Genomic DNA, 17,300 nt, shown 5'->3' with positions numbered 1-17,300 from the left:
TTGCAACATTTATGGCGGGAAACTTCGAAATTTGAACTTCTGACAGGTTGGTGAGATAAGTCGCTGAGAGCGACGTTTGAGGTGACCCCTGGCACGGTTGTCATCATGCCGCCTGCGGCGGTTGCACTTCACGTCAGGAGAGTGAGGCCCACGCGCGCGTGGTAACCGTCACCCCTGGTTTCCCGCTTGACGTGGCAACCTCCTGTTGGTTAACCTAGCAGCGAACGCGGCACGGTTACCCATCGCATTAAATGCGATGGGTATATATATCCGAAGAGAAGGTGAGAGATTCTCACTTCTCTTCGTTTCTTCTCTACTTTCCTCTCAAAACTCTTTGAATCTTCAAAGTGTTCTTCATATCTTCAAATCTTCAAACTTTTCTTCGAGTTTTTTCCATATCTTTCTGAAAAGATGAGTGAAGAACATCAGGAGGTTGCTGTTACTGAGGAAGGACCAGTTCCTATCCTCAGATGGGATTTAGGGCTTTTCGAACAAATCGTTCGTAGTTTCCGATTCCCACCGGAGTGGGATGCCCGGTATCCGGCTCAGGGCCAGACCGCGGCTGATGCACCACCCGGTTACATTACCCTGTATGAAGACTTCTTTCTTCAGGGTAATTTCCGACTGCCGGCGACCAACTTCCTAGGGAGTATCCTTTCTTACTACAATTTCCATATATCTCAGATGAGCCCTCCCGGGATGGTGAGGGTACGACACTTTGAATTTTTGTGCCATTCCCATGGCGTCGAGCCATCGGTAGATAAGTTTCGTGCTTTCTACCAGTTGCAGAGAACGATGGGGTTCTTCTCGTTTGCAAGCCGGGGCGCGGAAAAGAAGATCTTGTTGAATCCTCCTAAGAGTTTCCACGACTGGAAACCCAAGTTCTTCTTCATCAGGGAAGAAGTCTTGCCGATTGCCATGCCCTTTAGGGACTGGACCGAGGCCATACCGAAGGAAGATCTTCCCATCCCAAAAACTGCTCGGTGGTACCAGCAGCTAACCCCAACCCCAAATCGGGTGTTTGGGGAAAATGTGTTAGTTGCTGCTAAGATGAGTGACCAGTGGTTACCTAGCAGCAGGGAGGTTCCGGTTTTGAAGATCGGCGATCAAGGTTAGTGTCTTCTTTGTTGTCTTTTTTTTTTTTTTCCAGTTGATCTGCTTTAATTGCTACTAACTTTCTTAAGTGCATGTTTAGAAGCGCAACTCTATCAAGCTGCCTTCTCGACATTTGGTGGCTCCATGGGCGTTCGCCCATTGCGCGATGATGAGGAAAGCTGGTATGACCAGATTAAAGGCAATTTCATGTTTCCAGCTGCTGATGCCTTCGCTTCGCCGCCCACCGCTACTGAAGGTGCGCAATACCCTAAACCTCGTCCTTTGCGCTCTGTTACTCTTGCTGGGAAAGAGACTCTCTATCTTTCCAGCGAGGAGTCGGTAGGTTCTTCCAGCGGAGAGCTAAGTTCCTGGTCTAAAATCTTTGCAGGTGTGTTGCGCAACCTGGGGATTGACCCTGAGGAGAAGAAAAAGAAACCTGTGAAGAAGAAGAAGAAGGTGGAGCCTGAAGTGACCAGCAAGGGCACTGGCCCTAGTCGCGCGACAACTGCTGCTGTCAAAGGTACTCTTCGCCTTCGTCAACGTGACTTAGATGATTATGTGATCATCAGTGACTCATTTGAAGGCTTGTCACGTGTAGCTAAGGGAAAAACTGGTGCTGGTGGGTCGAAAAGCTCGGGGAGCGCGGGTTCTCGTAACCCTGAAGCTGGCGCGACTCCATCTTTTCCTGAAGATGACGAAGCTGAAGAAGAAGATGCTGGTGCCCAGCTTATTGGGCGGAAGAGGGGTAGGAGCGAAGCCACGACTGGTGTGGCTTCCGCCCCTACATCTGTTGTGATTCCCGTGGTTGGGAAAACGAGCAAGCTGCGCTCGTTATACAAATTTTCTCCTGGTAAGTTCTTCGCTTCTCTTCTTAATACTTTTCTCTTTACTCAAATGCACTTGCTTTATTTTTCAGAAATCAAGAAGAAGACCCCTGAGAAGGGTGTCACGTTCAGTGAGGCTGCGGCGAAAATGCCCAAGATTACCGTCAAGTCCACTGACACTGCTGCTCAGGATGCCGCGAAGGCTGCTGAGGCGCAGCGAAAGGTGGAGGAGGATCGGAAGAGAGAGGAAGAGAAGAAGAAGGTTGCCGAGAAGAAGAGGAAGGATGAAGAAGAAAGGAAGAGGAAGGAGGAGGAGAAAAAGAAAGAGGAGGAGAGGAAAAAGAAGGCGGAGGAGGAGAGGGTGGCCGAAGCGGCGAAGAAGAGGGCCCTTGAGGAGTTGGAAAAAAAGAAGGCCATGGAGCAGCCTGTTAATGTTCAAGGCCCTGAGGTTACGAACCCTACCCACTCCGCTCCTGTCATTACTTCTAAGGGTGCGGGTCGACATGCTTCAAGCAGCGCAAGCTCTGGTGGTGCTGGGGGTTTTAACCCAAACGTGGTCGGGGCGAAGGATACCGTCGGCGATATCTACTATAAAACTTACAATGAAGAAGAACACGGCGATGCTCCTCACCAAGCCCCTTGGAGCTTAAAGCAAAAAGATACATTTCATGAATTCGCCCCTTGCCGCGAGTGGTTTTTGAATTCGTTTACCCCTGCAGAAGTTAACCGGCAAAGGGCGAAACCCCACGAAATGTTATACCGCACCTTTATACTTGGAGAGGCCAACGCTCGTGCTGCCAATCACCAGATAGTCCGTGAATGGCGAACTATGGTTAGAGAGCGCGCCGACTGGGAGGCTTATCGTGAGCGCTCGTTAAAGCGAATAGCTGAGTTTGAAAAGTCTAAGGCTGCTCTTGGTGAGGAGAGAGCTAAATTTGAAGCCGATAAGAGGGCCGAAGCATGGGGCCGCGAGGGTCTGCAAAAGAAACTTCATAATGTTGAAGAGCAACTGGCCAAGGAGAAGGCCGATTTTAAACGTATTTGTGCCCAAGACAACGAGCGCGCCTATGCGGCTCGACAGAAGATAGTTGATCTTGAGGCTAAAGTTGCTGACTTGACCTCGAAGGTAGAGGAGGCGCAGGGAGAGAAGGCTGCCAAACAGCAGGTGGAGGTTAGTCTATTTGTTTTCCTTTATACTTGCTGTTTTGTTAATACATCGGCCTAAGTTGTTTTGTCGGCCTTCAGGTTGAATTGTCTGAGGTCAAACTACAGCTGTCCAGCAAGGACAGAGATCTCCACGCCAAGGACGCTGAGATTGCGGAGCTCAAACGTCGCTTAAACGAGCAAATTGACAGATGCGAGTCGTTGGAGATCGACCTGGAAGCCGAGAGGGTTAAGGCTGCTACGGCTGAGGAGGCGCGTGCTGTTAGCACTGCTGCGCTGAATGTGGCCCAAACCAACTACTCCGAGGCTCAAGGCATCGTCGATACGCTTGTCTCAGAAGCTGAATGGATGCGCACTCGTGGAGTAGTGCTGGTAAGTGCCTTTGTCTTATGCTTTTTCTTGTTAGTTTTATCTTTAATGCTTTTTGTTTTTTGTGAAGGTTGCCAACTCCATCCTGAATGCGGGCGAGCTAGACCGCTCCGTAGCGGCTCTGACAGATGCGGCGCGTGCGGTGGGTCATCGGGGAGGCTACCTGGAGTGTGCCGATCACGTTGAGCAGATGCTTGGGCAGGAATTTGACATAAGTCATTGCTCAGTGACGGAACATGCTGATGCTGCACTGGCAAGTGCTGAAAACTCCTATGACAACCTTTCCTTGCCTATCATGGAGTTGGTTGTTGAATCGTTGAAGAAAGACGACTGGTGCCAGCGTCTTAAGGCAGTCCTCGATCCACCAGTTACCGTCGAGTTGTCCGACGAAGAGCCAGCTGGTGATGATGGCGGCGATGGTGATGATGATGGCAACGATGATGATGGTGAAGATGACGGGGATGATGGTGATGATCGACGCGATGAATAGGATAGTTTGTTGAATAGGTGGTTGATAGGCATTTGTGCCTTTGTAATTTCTTTGGACACTCTATGTACAATGCTGCGCATTTGCGCAAGTTTTAAATGAAATGAAACATTTTGGTTTTTTCCGTTGCAATTATTGCATTGCTATAAAAACTTTATGTTAAATTAGCTCGAATAAATGGAAGCGTTTTTTAAGTATTAAGGTATCCACCCGGTCTCGCGCTTTGTTCGCGGAGGACCTTGGAGGTGGTTTGAACAACCCTGAAATGCTGGAGCGTTTTCGCGCTAATCAAAAGTTTAGCATGCATTTGTAACGAAAAAATGTAATAGAAAAACATGTCGTATGTTTTCATTCAAGTCAGAAATGGGCGCTTAGGCCTTCATACATAATTGCTAATGGCTTGTAGCCGGCGTAGTGAATTGAAAGATGGCGCAAGGCCGAAATAGATTACATGTAACAGTTGCGCAGTTGTTGCGCATTCCAAGTTCTTGGTAAGATGTGGCCATCTAGGGTGCGCAATTTGTAGGCCCCTTTGCCCAGGACCTCATGAATCAGATATGGGCCTTCCCATTTAGGTGCCAATTTCCCTGGACGTTCCGCATTTGATGCTTCATTGTCGCGAAAGACGTATTCCCCTGGGTTGAAGGTACAAATGCGAACCCTTGTGTTGTAGTACCTTTCCAGCTGGGTTTTGTATTTGGCCTCTCTGATTCTCACGATTTCGCGTCTTTCTTCTAACAGGTCCAAGTCTAGGCGCCTTTCCGCTTCATTGTCAACTGCGTTGACCGTTGTCATGCGTGGCGAGGGCAGGCCAATCTCCGCCGGAATGACCGCCTCTGAGCCATAGACCAGGCTGAAAGGGGTCTCGCCGGTACTCGTCTTTGGCATGGTCCGATGAGCCCATAAAATGCTTGGGAGCTCATCAACCCATCCGCGCCGCCTTGTTCCTAATCTGGCCTTTATCCCTTCGACGATGCATTTGTTCACACTTTCCACTTGTCCGTTGCCTTGTGGGTGCGCAACGGATGTGAAAGTGTGTTCGATGTTCATCTCCTTCATCCATTTCTTAAGATCGTCCGAAGCAAAGTTGGTGCCATTGTCAGTCACGATCTTGAGCGGGAGGCCAAATCTGCATATGATGTGCTCCCATATGAATTTGCGCACAATCATAGCTGTGGTGGATGCAAGGGCTTTGGCTTCTACCCACTTTGTGAAGTAGTCGACAGCTACTATGATGAACTTTACGGCGCCGGGAGCATCCGGGAAGGGTCCCACCATGTCGCGCGTGTCTTGTACGCTTAGACGTCTTGTAGGGGGAGGCCTGTTGATTCTGCCTTGTATATTGGCTGGTGGGGGCATTTGGCGCACCCCCTGACTCTGAGGGGTGACCAAGGACGGTTGTGCCGTCAAAACTGCTTGCTGCGCGATAAGCGACTGGTATGCTGCATTGTTAGTGGCGATGTTCTTGGCATACCACGAGGCTGGGGTTTCGCCTTCTGGTAAGCCAAGTAATGCAGATACATTTTGAGGTGGCGCTGTGTTCGAAGGTCCTTCTCCGTTTCCTGGGGTGACCACTTGTGTGATGCGGGTGAAGCTCCCGCGCGGACCCCCAGTATTGTTGATTTCAACTTCGCCGATTTCTTCGATTTGTTGGGCTTGGAAGTTTTGGATTCCTTCGCCCAACGCCGTGTTAGAGTTGGTTCCGAAACCGAACTCTGGGATGATTCCTTGACCAGTCATAGTCGAAGGAAGAAAGAGGTGTCAAAGGCTCAAATAAAAGAAGATGAGGGTGGTTATAGAAAAAAATCGGTGGGCGCCAATGAAGAAACAGTGATCTAATTAAGGAGTTAATTAGATTGGTTTATGTTCCTTTCATGAGGGTTAATCTTCTTAAGGATATTTGAGCTCCAACTTGGTGATTTATCCTGCAAAACAGAACACCGTTAACTCGTTAAGAGGGGAATGTGGGGGTTTCCCTCTTAACCAGGCTCCGGCGTGAGAATAAGCGACTGCTTTGAGAGTAATTAAGTGTAAAGAGTGAGATCCGAGGGAATAGAATGTTTAACCTGTGGAATGAGGTCTCTATTTATAGCCGGAGAGGTGTAAGGGGTTATGGGCTGATGGGCCTTGGGCCAGAAGCGGACAACAAAACGGATATGCTCCTTGTCTCACTGGCGTCGACCGCTTAGTGGCTTCTAGACGCTCGTTGGTGCTGGCGCACCTTGATTGGAGCCACGTGTCATTGTTGTCGGCCTTGTTGTCCTTCTGTCATCAGCAGACAAGTGGAGATCGTGGGACAGTTGTCTCCGTCCTCTGATTGGTGCCACGTAGGCGTCCTTATGTACTTCTCGTCAGGCGATCGTGGCGCACGATTGACCAGAGCCTGCTAGACGCTCATTGGCTCCTTTTACTGCCACTTGTACCTTATGTACCACTGTAGGTAGCCGCGCGCTTCCCTACTGAGTGGCTCATTTATTCCATTGTTTTATGCTAAGTGCTGATATCTGGGCCTCTTGTGAGCCTTGCCTCGCGCGGGGTAAACTACAACGCGTGTAGGTCGCGCGTGGATAATGTTAATAAGTTTCCTGAAATAAGGAGTATGGTTCCGCGCGCAACCTGGTCGGAGGTTTGCGCGGCTTTTTGGGACCATACCCCTTCACCCACCGATCTAATTTCACTAAAAAGATCTTCTACTTTGACCTGGATACTCAAGAAAACCGCCTTATTCTTAGCCTTCCAAAGACACCAACACGAAATATAGATAATACCTTGCACCACCTTCTTTTCTACCGGCCCCATTCTACCAAATTTGTGAACTTCCAACAGATCCTTTGCGAAAAAGCAAAGATATTCGGAATATGACACCATCTACTTACCTTTTGCCAAAGAACAAAAGCCATTTGACACGACACGAAGAGGTGATCCGCAGTTTCATCTGCGTAGGCACATAACGAACAAACCCTGGCACCGATCGATATATCTATATCTATATACACACACCCAAAAGTTAGATACAATGTTAAATAATTTTAGAGTAAATTGCAATTTTGGTCCATGTGGTTTAGTGGTTATTACTATATTTTACAAAATTAAAATGTCTTGTAATTTTTGTACTAAGGTTTCTATTTTATTACAGTTTTGGTCAATCACACTAACTCCATCCAACTTATAGTTAAATCCTGATCACATGAGAAACTCTGCACATGCCTCTCATGTGACGAGTATTTAACTATAAGTTGGATGGAGTTAGCGTGGTGGACCAAAACCGCAATAAAATATAAACTTTGGTACGAAAATTGCAAGACATTTAGATTTTGTAAAATTTAGCAATAACCACTAAACCACAGGGACCAAAACCGCAATTTACTCATACTTTTATGTACTTTATTTATTGAGTAAATTGCCATTTTAGTCCCTGAGTTTTGTCTAAATTTGTCATTTTAGTCCAAATAGTTTTTTTGCCTCTGGGTCCCTGACTTTTCACTTTTGTTGCCATTTTGATCACATACACTAACTCCATCCAAAAACTCCACCTTTAACCAGGGGTATTTTAGGGATTTTCATTTTAAATGTTTTCAATTGCCATTTTGATCCAATTCCAAAATATTAAAAAAATTCCAAAAAATCAAAAAAAATTCAAAAAATTCTAAAAAAATAATTAAATTTCTAAAAAATCATAAAAATGCTAAAAAAATACAAAAAATCCGTTTCGACGCGAACCGTTTCGACCCGTACCGGTTCAGTTAATCGGTACGGGTCGAAACGGTTCGCGTCGAAACGGTTCGCGTCGAAACGGTTCGCGTCGAAACGGTTCAGCTCGAAACGGTTCAGCTCGAAACGGTACAGGTCGAAACGGTTCGCGTCGGCTCGAAACGGTTCGGGTCGAAACGGTACGGGTCGAAACGGTTCGCGTCGAAACGGTTCAGCTCGAAACGGTTCGGTTCGAAACGGTTCAGCTAGAAACGGTTCGGCTCGAAACGGTTCAAACGGTTCAGCTCGAAACGGTACGGGTTGAAACGGTTCGCGTCAAAACGGTTCAGCTCGAAACGGTACGGGTCGAAACGGTTCGCGTCGAAACGGTTCAGCTCGAAACGGTTCGGGTCGAAACGGTACGGGTCGAAACGGTTCGCGTCGAAACGGTTCAGGTCGAAACGGTTCAGCTCGAAACGGTTCGGGTTCGAAACGGTTCGCGCCAAAACGGATTTTTTGGATTTTTTAGAATTTTTTTAGAATTTTTATGATTTTTTAGAATTTTTTGGAATTTTTTTGATTTTTTGGAATTGGATCAAAATGGCAATTGAAAACATTTAAAATGAAAATCCCCAAAATACCCCTGGTTAAAGATGGAGTTTTTGGATGGAGTTAGTATATGTGATTAAAATGGCAACAAAAGGGAAAAGTCAGGGACCCAGAGGCAAAAAAAAACTATTTGGACTAAAATGGCAAATTTGGACAAAACTCAGGGACTAAAATGGCAATTTACTCTATTTATTTAATCTTTATAAAAAAAAGGTACTGTGGAATTGAAATTTTATTTATCTTTAACAGTTTAAAAAAAATGTACAGATCGTGTGTGCAATCATGTAATATATATATATAAGTGCATATTTAATTAAATATTTGTTTGCGCAATTATTTATAAATGTTGTATAATTTGTGTAGATAGTTAATATATGCTACGTATTTTTTGTACGTAATTAGTTATATGTGTTACCTAAGTTGTGCATAATTACGACACAGACGCATATACCCCTCACCCCTGATGCATGTCACATCTTTGTGACTTCGTGTATGTACCCCTCGCCCCCAAGTCACATGTCACATCTTTGTGACTTCGTACCTACGTACAATAAATATAACAAATTGGTACAAAAACTTCCATGCACTCGGTGATTTACGAGTGATATATAAGACGATTATAAACTTGTGTGATACATAAGACGATCATGTAACTATGTAACCAATGGCGCACAATTTCTCTCTCTCCCACTATATATGATTGATCATTAATTCATAACTTACAAGTGAATGTATTCTCTATGAATGTGTGAGAACTGTATAGGTGTGCCTATTAAAGTAAAGATATACTGGCTAATATTATTTAAATCTTTCTATACTAATAAATAAAAATCCTTTTTGGACAAGTGTCACTCTCTGGTAATTTCTCACCCTTATTTTCTTATTTATCTATTTTATTAAATAATAATAATAATATTAAACATCAATTTAACTAAATCTATTTATCTCTTTTGTTTAATTGATTTATTTTTTAACTCTAAAGTTTCAATCTTTGGCAATTTAAGTCTAAAGTTTCAATCTTTGGTATTTTAACCCCCTTGATTAATTTGATTTTTCACTTCTAATTCAAAAGTTTTCATCTTTTGCAATTTAACCCCTTTAATTTTTTTTACTTTCAATCCAAAACTTTTCATCTTTTGCAATTTAATCTCAACATTTTTTTTTACTTTCAACTTTAGTCTCTTATATACTTTTCATCTTTCATAAGTTCTCCGTTTAACGTGTCGTTCTAAATTTCTGACTTAACACGCCGCAACGTGCGTGTGGGGTTCAACGTTTTTTCATCTATTTTTTCCTGTTTGACATGTCCGTCGCAGCGCGTCTATTTTTCCCCATTTGATAGATCTGTCGCAACGTGCGAGTCAGAGATCGACTTGGTTATTTTTTCCTTGGTTTTACACACGGGCTCGTGGTCATGTGAGAAACAAATAGCCTTTCATCTAACATGATATATAACTATTGAATCCCCCGCCGCATTACGGCGGGTGGTAAATCTAGTAATATTACAAACATAAATATACACAAAAAGCAAGAAAAAGAAACTAGATACGGTTTTGTTTCAACATTACAGACTTTATCTAAGTTTGAATTCATTGGTTTAATAGTTATGGGTGGTTATACCCATCAACCCAATATCATGTTAAAGCAGCTCACATACTTCAAACCAACTGCCAAACACCAAATATGCTACTCCTACCTTACAAAAATATTACAACACTTGAAGAATAACACTCTTCAAGAAGTCAAAACACCTTCCTATACACAATTCTTTTCACACCCTAATGACACCCCAAGGGTAAAATGGACATTATAAAAAAAGTATAAATACACCAGAGAGCCAACTTTAGCTCAAGATATAAATTAACAAAAAAAAAAAAAAAAACCCTCATACCTAAAACCACCCTCAACTTTCTTGTTGCCATTAGTCAACCAAAAAGTCAACACCACCCTTTTTCTCCATTGTGACTAAGCTTTGCACATTATGCACACCTTGATCCTCTTCGTTGCGTCCGTATTCGGTTTCTGCTTCGGGGTTAAAGGGCAGTTTTGTGAGGTTTTGGCTTTTGTTGTAGTTGATGTCGAGATCGGAAAACTTGAAGGGCTTTTTGCAAATGCAAGTTGAAGGGTACTCGTGGAATTCACCGCGCCCGGTTTTCATCTCGTCCGGTTCGCCTAAGAATCCTTGTTGGGCGGCTTTAACCTTTTTAGCAAACGATTCCCATGGTATCTTATCGCGTTTGAGAAACAATGCATTTAGCTTTTTCGCATTTGGACGAATGGTTCTCTTATGCCCCATGTACCTCCTTTTAAATGCCACAATAAAGAGTTGTGTCTTAAGCATATTAATATTCAAGAGTAGATAATGTACAAAACTCATAAAAATCTATTTGGAAAAACAGTAAAATTATGAGGGCATTTTAGTCATTTGACAGGAGTCGAAGACCAACACGGCAAACCATGAACCATGAACCATAACTAGGGGGTGTTTGGATGTACGCTAATTGTGTGTAATAAGACGGTATAACCCCTAAATAACCAAATAAACAAAAGAGTAAAGTACACAAATGGTCCTTGTGGTTTACCAAAATTTTGGATTTAGTCCCTGTGGTTTGCAATTTGTAACGCCATTAGCCCCCACCAACAAATCTAGAGATTTTATTCGGTCCTAGTTAAAGGCTAAATGTGTTACAAAGTACAAACCATAGAGACCATTCATGTATTTTTGTAAAAGTTGGGGGACTAAATGCGTTACACAGTGCAGACCACAAGGACCATCCGTGTACTTTCGGAAAGCTAGGGACCACATCCAAAATTTTGGTAAACCACACGGACCATCCGTGTACTTTACTCTAAACAGAAAATCCTAAAACCCGATTATTAAGTCCTAGTAATTAACTCCAAATAAACAAAATGCCAATAAATTAATCATATAGTCATATTTTATGTTTCATACCTTCGACCCGCAAGAATTTTCGCCATGTTCCCATTATTGTTGGTGACGAAAACATCGCTTTCATCACAAACAATATAGTCAATGGCAGCAAGCCGCGAAGAATACGGAAGAAACGGTTCAAGAGCCTCACTGGCAAGCGTTTCCTTTGTGTAAAAATTTGGAAACAGTTCCCTTAGAGGCTTTAAAGTTTCGTCCCCGCCATATATTTCACCCGATGCAACATAAAGATACGTGTTATTTTCAAAACCAAGCGCCCGGAGCATTAAGCCTACTTCATGAGGCGTAAGAGGACATTTTCCTCGTTTCCGCTCTCCATCAGGACTTGTTTCCTAATTAAAAAAAAAACAAAAATGGTTAAAAAGGAGTTTGTTGTAGAAAAACTAATTTTTAAGTATTAAAATGTTTTTTATCGGTATCTCACGGGTAATGTTGCCCATCTTTTCCTGATTTCACCGAGCTCGCTTCTTTCCTTATCACCACCACCATAGTAACAACCCGAAAATGCAAGCATATCGGGCTCAAACCTGTAGATAAATACACCAAATGACCATCAAGCACAAGGCTATAATTTGTGAATTTCCATTTATTTAGAAGTATCAATTTCAACTCATTATATATACTATGCTATTTTGTCATATCAACCAACTTTGGCCCCTCAACTTTGGCATTTACTAACTTTAGCCCCTCAACTTTAATAATAACATATTTAGCCCCTCAACTTTGATAATAAATAACTTTATCCCCTCAACTTTAATAATGACATGTTTAGCCCCTTATCTTAAACATCAAACAACTTAAACTCTCGCGATTTGCTTATTTTTATCTACGTTTCGAACCCGCTGCGGAGCGCGGATGGTAACTCACTAGTTTACTTTCAAAAGAGTTGATTTGGGTTAGATTTATCTTCAAAGGATCGAGTTTAAAAACTTTCCTTAGAAGTGAAAAGGATCAAGTGGCTCAAACAGGTTGAAAGTCACCCGCAGTGTTATTAAAATGTTTTCAACTTTCGGAATTAGTTTATCAAACAAAACAGATACAAGTTAATGTGATTGTTTTATGTTTATTAATTAATTAACCATTAAATGGAAGATAGAAAATCATTCGTTGGGTAACTCGAACCGGCCCTTTTTCGCCCCTGCCCGTTGCAGCCCATTTTACCCATCCCACCCGACCCACCCATTTTGAACAGAAATGAAGCATAGAATGAGAAAAACCTCAAGTGAATAGCAATGAAGCGAGGAGCCATCTTCCTCATTTCCATAACGATTTTCTGTCCAAGATTTTGTATTGGTTTAGTAAATCGTAAAGCGTGATAATTGACCCGACAACGCAGCCGTTGTAGCTCTTCATCAAGGTCATTAGCAAGCCTATAATCAAACTTTGTTAACTGAAGAACCTGCACAATTCATTTGTTGTTAATCTAAAGATTATACCAATATCGTAATCATAGTCATTGCACCCACCCACTCTTTTTGACATCTAGGCTGTAGTGGGGGTGCTAGACGTGTCGTGCTTGCGGGTTCAACCCGACCCGAACCCAAAATTTTTGACGAGCACAAACATGACCCGAACCCAAAAATCGAGTCATACATATGAACCCGAATTTTTTCCGCAAATTGATGTATTAAAATTTACTTAAAAACACAAATGTATATAATAGTATAATACAATTACATTTAAATTATAAAAACTTTTTATAAGTTATTTATGGCATAAAATACACACACAATTTTATTTATGACATAAAACATATTGTAAAAAAAATAATATAATATAAACGAGTTAAATGGGTCAACCCGCCAACCCGACAGGGTTGACCCGAACCCGTTTAGCCAAATGGATTTGCGGGTTCAACTTGAAACTGACCCAAACCTGTTTAGACTAAACCCAAACCCACAAATTTTGTGTTAGGTTTGTGTCGTGTTTTCAAGTCGTGTCAGAAATTCACACCCCTAGGCTGTGTACGGACTAGAAGGTAACTTGATTTAAGTTTAGATAATATCTTACTCGTCTCTTCACGAGTATTGGCAGTACTTCATCAAGGTAAAATTGGGGTTCCGATTTCCTTGGGACCCGCATTGTGTACGGTGGTTTTTCAAGTGATCTCATAAATTTGTCCGGGACTCTTTTGACAACAGGCACATCCTTTGCGAGAAAAGATATGAACCAATCGACATCAAATATGTTGGCAAAATCGCTGCAAATTAAATAAAAAGTTGTAATCGATAACTTTATTTTCACAAATACGTTGTACGAGTTGACAAATGACATATAATCTCACATTCTCACTCACCTGTTGTCTTTCCAATATGAGTGATGATCCAACTCGGGAATGACTAAAGTAGCGTTTAGAATACGTGCAACGACTACAGCATCGGTAATCTGAATGCAGAAAATTCATAATTAAAAAATAACATAATATTTCGACATAACAACTTGGATCGTTTTATTAAGGCTAGAGTGTATCAACCGAAACATGACTTGATAAACAGAATGCTACAAAAAGAATATGCTTACCCCTGTTCTTTGTTGGTTCAACCCACCACTTGCGGCAATTAGTAGATAACCGTTCGAAAGCCGTTGATGTGTAGGAGCTGCATATATAATAAATTTAGAGTTTTAAGGATATGTCGAATACCATGAAGAACAAAAGGATGTAGTGAAGTTCCAACATTCACATGCTGCATATACAATAACTTTAGACACTAAGGCTGCAAACGAGCCGAGCTGCTCGAGATCGGCTCAAGAAAAAACTCGAAACGAGTTGAGCCTTATCAAGCCCGAGCCGAGCTTGAGCCTAAAATAAAGCTCGTTTAGTTATCGAGCCCAAGTTCGAGCGTTGCATGTGAAGCTCGTCAGGCTCGTCCAACCTTGGTGTAATATTAGTTTTTATTAATATTTATTAACATTTACCCCTTATTTAAAGTTGTCTGATAAACGAGCCGAGCCGAGCTGATTTAAACTTGTTTACGAGCCGAGCCCGAACCAAAAAATAAGCTTGTTTGGTAAATGAGCCCGAGCCTGAGTTTCACTTATCGAGCTCGCGAGCCTAAACGTTTCTATTATTTCTATTATATTTATTCAATATATTAATTAATAGATACTAAACGAGCTTAGCTCAAGCTTGAAAAACTACCAACGAGCCGAGGAACCGAGTCGAGCTCGAGCCTGGTTGGGCTTGGGCTTGGCTCGGCTCGTCTCATTTGCACCCCTACAGTAGACACCTTGACCAAATTTGACCAGATGTGCATGAGGCGTGCCTTATACACGCGTTTTAAAACCGAGTTTACGTTGAGATAATCGTATGGTTATAAAAGAATATAAGAAGGCTTACGTGCATAATAAGGGCTTCTCTCGCTGCATCCATAGTAGAATTTCGAGAAGTCGGATTTCCATATGTCAACTCGTACAGCACTAAATCGGCCCTAAATTTTAAACAACAAAAGGAATAATTATTTTCGTTTAATACAGTATGTGATGATCATGATAAGCCAAACTCAAACCACCCAAGAGATTCTTGGACATAATTAGCAAAAATATTAAATAAATATATTTAAGTTAATATCTTAACAAAAATACAAACACAGTAGTTTATGCATATACATGTTCAAACATTGTTGGCTGAAATTAGGCCACAACATGTTAGACATATACAGATTTAAGCATCAACTCATTAAGTCGCTTTCGAGGTTTATTTATTTATTTATTTATTATTTATTTTTTTTTATTTTTTTTTGAAAGGCCAGAAGTTTATTATTAAAGGAAGAAACTAGAAGGTATCATGTGACTCAAGCAATGCAACAGATATGAAACAAAACTTTAACACCAAAAAAGTTTTGGAATAGATATTTCAACAGCAGCTTCAAAACATCGAATTTATCCAAGAAATTAAAAAAACCGAAAGCCCGAAACTGCTATTCAAGAAACAAACAACAAATTCGAGCTCTAACGACAGAAATACATAAAATACGACGACTAAATCGAAACTGCTATTCAAGAAACAAACCAGAAAGATGACCTAAAAGTTCCGAATTGGACTTTAAAATATCAAATTTTCAAGAAATTAGAGCTCTAAAGACAGAAATACAAGAAATACGACGACTAAACCGAAAATGTAATTCAAGCAATGCAATATAATACAAGAAAATTTCAAGAAACAAACCAGAAAGGTTGGTTATAAGTTTCGAATTCGACTTCAAAATTTCAATATGTTCAAGAATATATGCCAAAACTGCTAGAAAAACAATGCAGCACAAGAAAGTTTCAATAAACCAACCATAAAGATTACCTAAAAGTTTCGAATTCGACTTCAAAACATCGAATCATTCAAGAAATTAGAGATCCAAAGACAAAAAACTCAAGAAAACTTCAAAACACTAAATACACTTTTGACAATTTGGCATAAATAATTCTACTTCTCCTTTAAAAGTTAACTTTTATTTAAATAATAATTAGACCTCTGAATATAAAATCACACATCTAATATCTTGCTCAAATTGCACAAAAAAGGACCACCTTCACGGCTTCACAAATAGCATAATTCACACAACAAACAAACAAAAATATATAATTTACTCTTCATCTGAACTCCATACCCAAAACAGAAACACACCCTTAAACAACATTGCTGAAATTAAACCATAAAAACAATAAAAACACCACAAAACTTTCAACAATACAACCAAATTTGACAAACATTTATGAATGAGTTGGAGATAAAATTATCTTTTTTTTCTCATCTAAATCCCATTCCCAAAAAGAAACAGACCCTTGAACAAAATTGCTGAAATCATAACATAAAAACAACCAAATGTGTCAAGCATTATGTCACAAAAAAAAAAAAAAAAAAAAAAAAAAAATTATGTCACAAACATTAAAATTTAAAAAAGATTACCACTTTCTTCTTCCACAGCCGCCTTTTAACAAGTCTATGAGAACACCACTCAAGATCAGAAGCAACATGACCAGTAAAAAAAGACACCAACCCAAGAACAAACAACAACACCCCACAAACCACCGTCCACGAGATCCGCCGCCGCTGTCCACCACCACCGACCACCGCCGTCTCCGGCGGCCATATCACACAATGATGATGCTGACCCTTCAAAATCTTGTCTTTTTTACTAATCTTGTGGTTATGATGATGATTATTAGCAAAGATCAAAACTTTTCCACTGTATCTCCAAGATTTCGCTATACCCATTTACAAAAACTAAAAATAATAATGGGTTTTTGAACTTTACACAATATATCATGTTACATTCCACAAAACACACACTTTCTCTCTCTACACTTTCTCTCTCTACTGTTTGTAAACAGTACAGATGGTCAGATGGGTGTGTGTGGAAATGGGGGGCCTGTGATTATTTATAGCAAGCAACTGGGAAATGAGAATTCAAGTTTCTTGAAAAGTAAAGAGGTGGTGTTTTAGAGAGAGAGAGAGAAAGGGGGAGTGTGAGGAGAGAGAGAGAATGGAAATGGAAAGGGAGAGTGTGTTGGATTTTGTGAAGAGGGACAAGAGTGATTTATGTGAATTAATAATCTTGCTAAAAATAAAAGCTTTTGAATTGAAGTGAATTGATTACAAGATTTTTTTTATAGCGGTGGGTGTGGGTGTGGGGCTGTGGATTGTGTATGTCAGTAGTTAGCTGCAACAGGTTTGCAGGTGTGTTAAAGGGTGTTCAACCATGTCATATTTGAGTTAGCAAGTGATATTGTTTATGTTGTTTAATATTGTTGGGATGAAAGTTATGTGTTAATTAATTATATGTTGTGTTTGTGTTAGTTTTGGCTTTATTATAATTATTGTTGTAGCTAATTGTTTTCTTTTTCTAGAATTGATTTATTATAAAATAGTCATGGGTAAATGTCCGTTTGGATTGATGTAATCATTTGTTGTTTTCTTCTTGTTGTCCTTGCTTTGAGGACTTAAAAAAGGTTGGTTGGTTGAATGAAGTTTATCTTTCAAGAAAAAAAAAGTCATAGGTAATGGTGTTCATGGTAAGTGTTTTAGGCAATTCCAGTTATTCAAATTTTGATTTTTTGAAAGTGAATAAGAATGCGAATTCGGCTTAATGATCATAGAGATATAAATATATATATATATATA

At 40.9% G+C, this 17,300-nt stretch overlaps 2 protein-coding genes across 2 annotated transcripts; one reads left to right on the top strand and one right to left on the bottom strand.

The window, feature by feature from the left end:
• Positions 1–411: 411 nt before the first annotated feature.
• On the top strand, positions 412–3,942 carry LOC118485889. The gene is made up of 6 exons (XM_035982399.1): positions 412–1,111; positions 1,196–1,483; positions 1,679–1,945; positions 2,012–3,090; positions 3,165–3,488; positions 3,523–3,942. The coding sequence occupies exons 1-6, from the start codon at positions 412–414 to the stop codon at positions 3,940–3,942; spliced, it is 3,078 nt and encodes a 1,025-aa protein (XP_035838292.1).
• A 5,825-nt stretch (positions 3,943–9,767) lies between these two features.
• On the bottom strand, positions 9,768–16,723 carry LOC110899656 (O-fucosyltransferase 29). The gene is made up of 9 exons (XM_022146546.2): positions 16,086–16,723; positions 14,526–14,616; positions 13,709–13,785; positions 13,485–13,573; positions 13,199–13,388; positions 12,406–12,587; positions 11,613–11,715; positions 11,192–11,520; positions 9,768–10,541 (listed from the first exon to the last, which is right to left on the bottom strand). The coding sequence occupies exons 1-9, from the start codon at positions 16,392–16,394 to the stop codon at positions 10,160–10,162; spliced, it is 1,752 nt and encodes a 583-aa protein (XP_022002238.1). The 5' UTR covers positions 16,395–16,723; the 3' UTR covers positions 9,768–10,159.
• Positions 16,724–17,300: the final 577 nt, after the last annotated feature.

Source organism: Helianthus annuus, chromosome 13 (genome assembly GCF_002127325.2).
Source record: "Helianthus annuus cultivar XRQ/B chromosome 13, HanXRQr2.0-SUNRISE, whole genome shotgun sequence".
NCBI lineage: Eukaryota > Viridiplantae > Streptophyta > Magnoliopsida > Asterales > Asteraceae > Helianthus > Helianthus annuus.
The sequence above is the reverse complement of the archived record's forward strand: the minus strand, read 5'-3'. Positions and strand labels throughout refer to the sequence as shown.

Bases quoted from the DNA above. Each gene is read 5' to 3' on its own strand.
- LOC110899656 (XM_022146546.2), bottom strand. From the start codon at position 16,394: ATGGGTATAGCGAAATCTTGGAGATACAGTGGAAAAGTTTTGATCTTT. The intron at 14,617-16,085 runs GTAATCTTTTTT...TTTAAAATTTAG, and splicing joins GGCTGTGGAAGAAGAAAGTG to GGCCGATTTAGTGCTGTACG. The intron at 13,786-14,525 runs GTAAGCCTTCTT...TTATATATGCAG, and splicing joins GAGAAGCCCTTATTATGCAC to CTCCTACACATCAACGGCTT.
- LOC118485889 (XM_035982399.1), top strand. From the start codon at position 412: ATGAGTGAAGAACATCAGGAGGTTGCTGTTACTGAGGAAGGACCAGTT. The intron at 1,112-1,195 runs GTTAGTGTCTTC...GTGCATGTTTAG, and splicing joins TTTGAAGATCGGCGATCAAG to AAGCGCAACTCTATCAAGCT. The intron at 3,091-3,164 runs GTTAGTCTATTT...GTCGGCCTTCAG, and splicing joins CTGCCAAACAGCAGGTGGAG to GTTGAATTGTCTGAGGTCAA.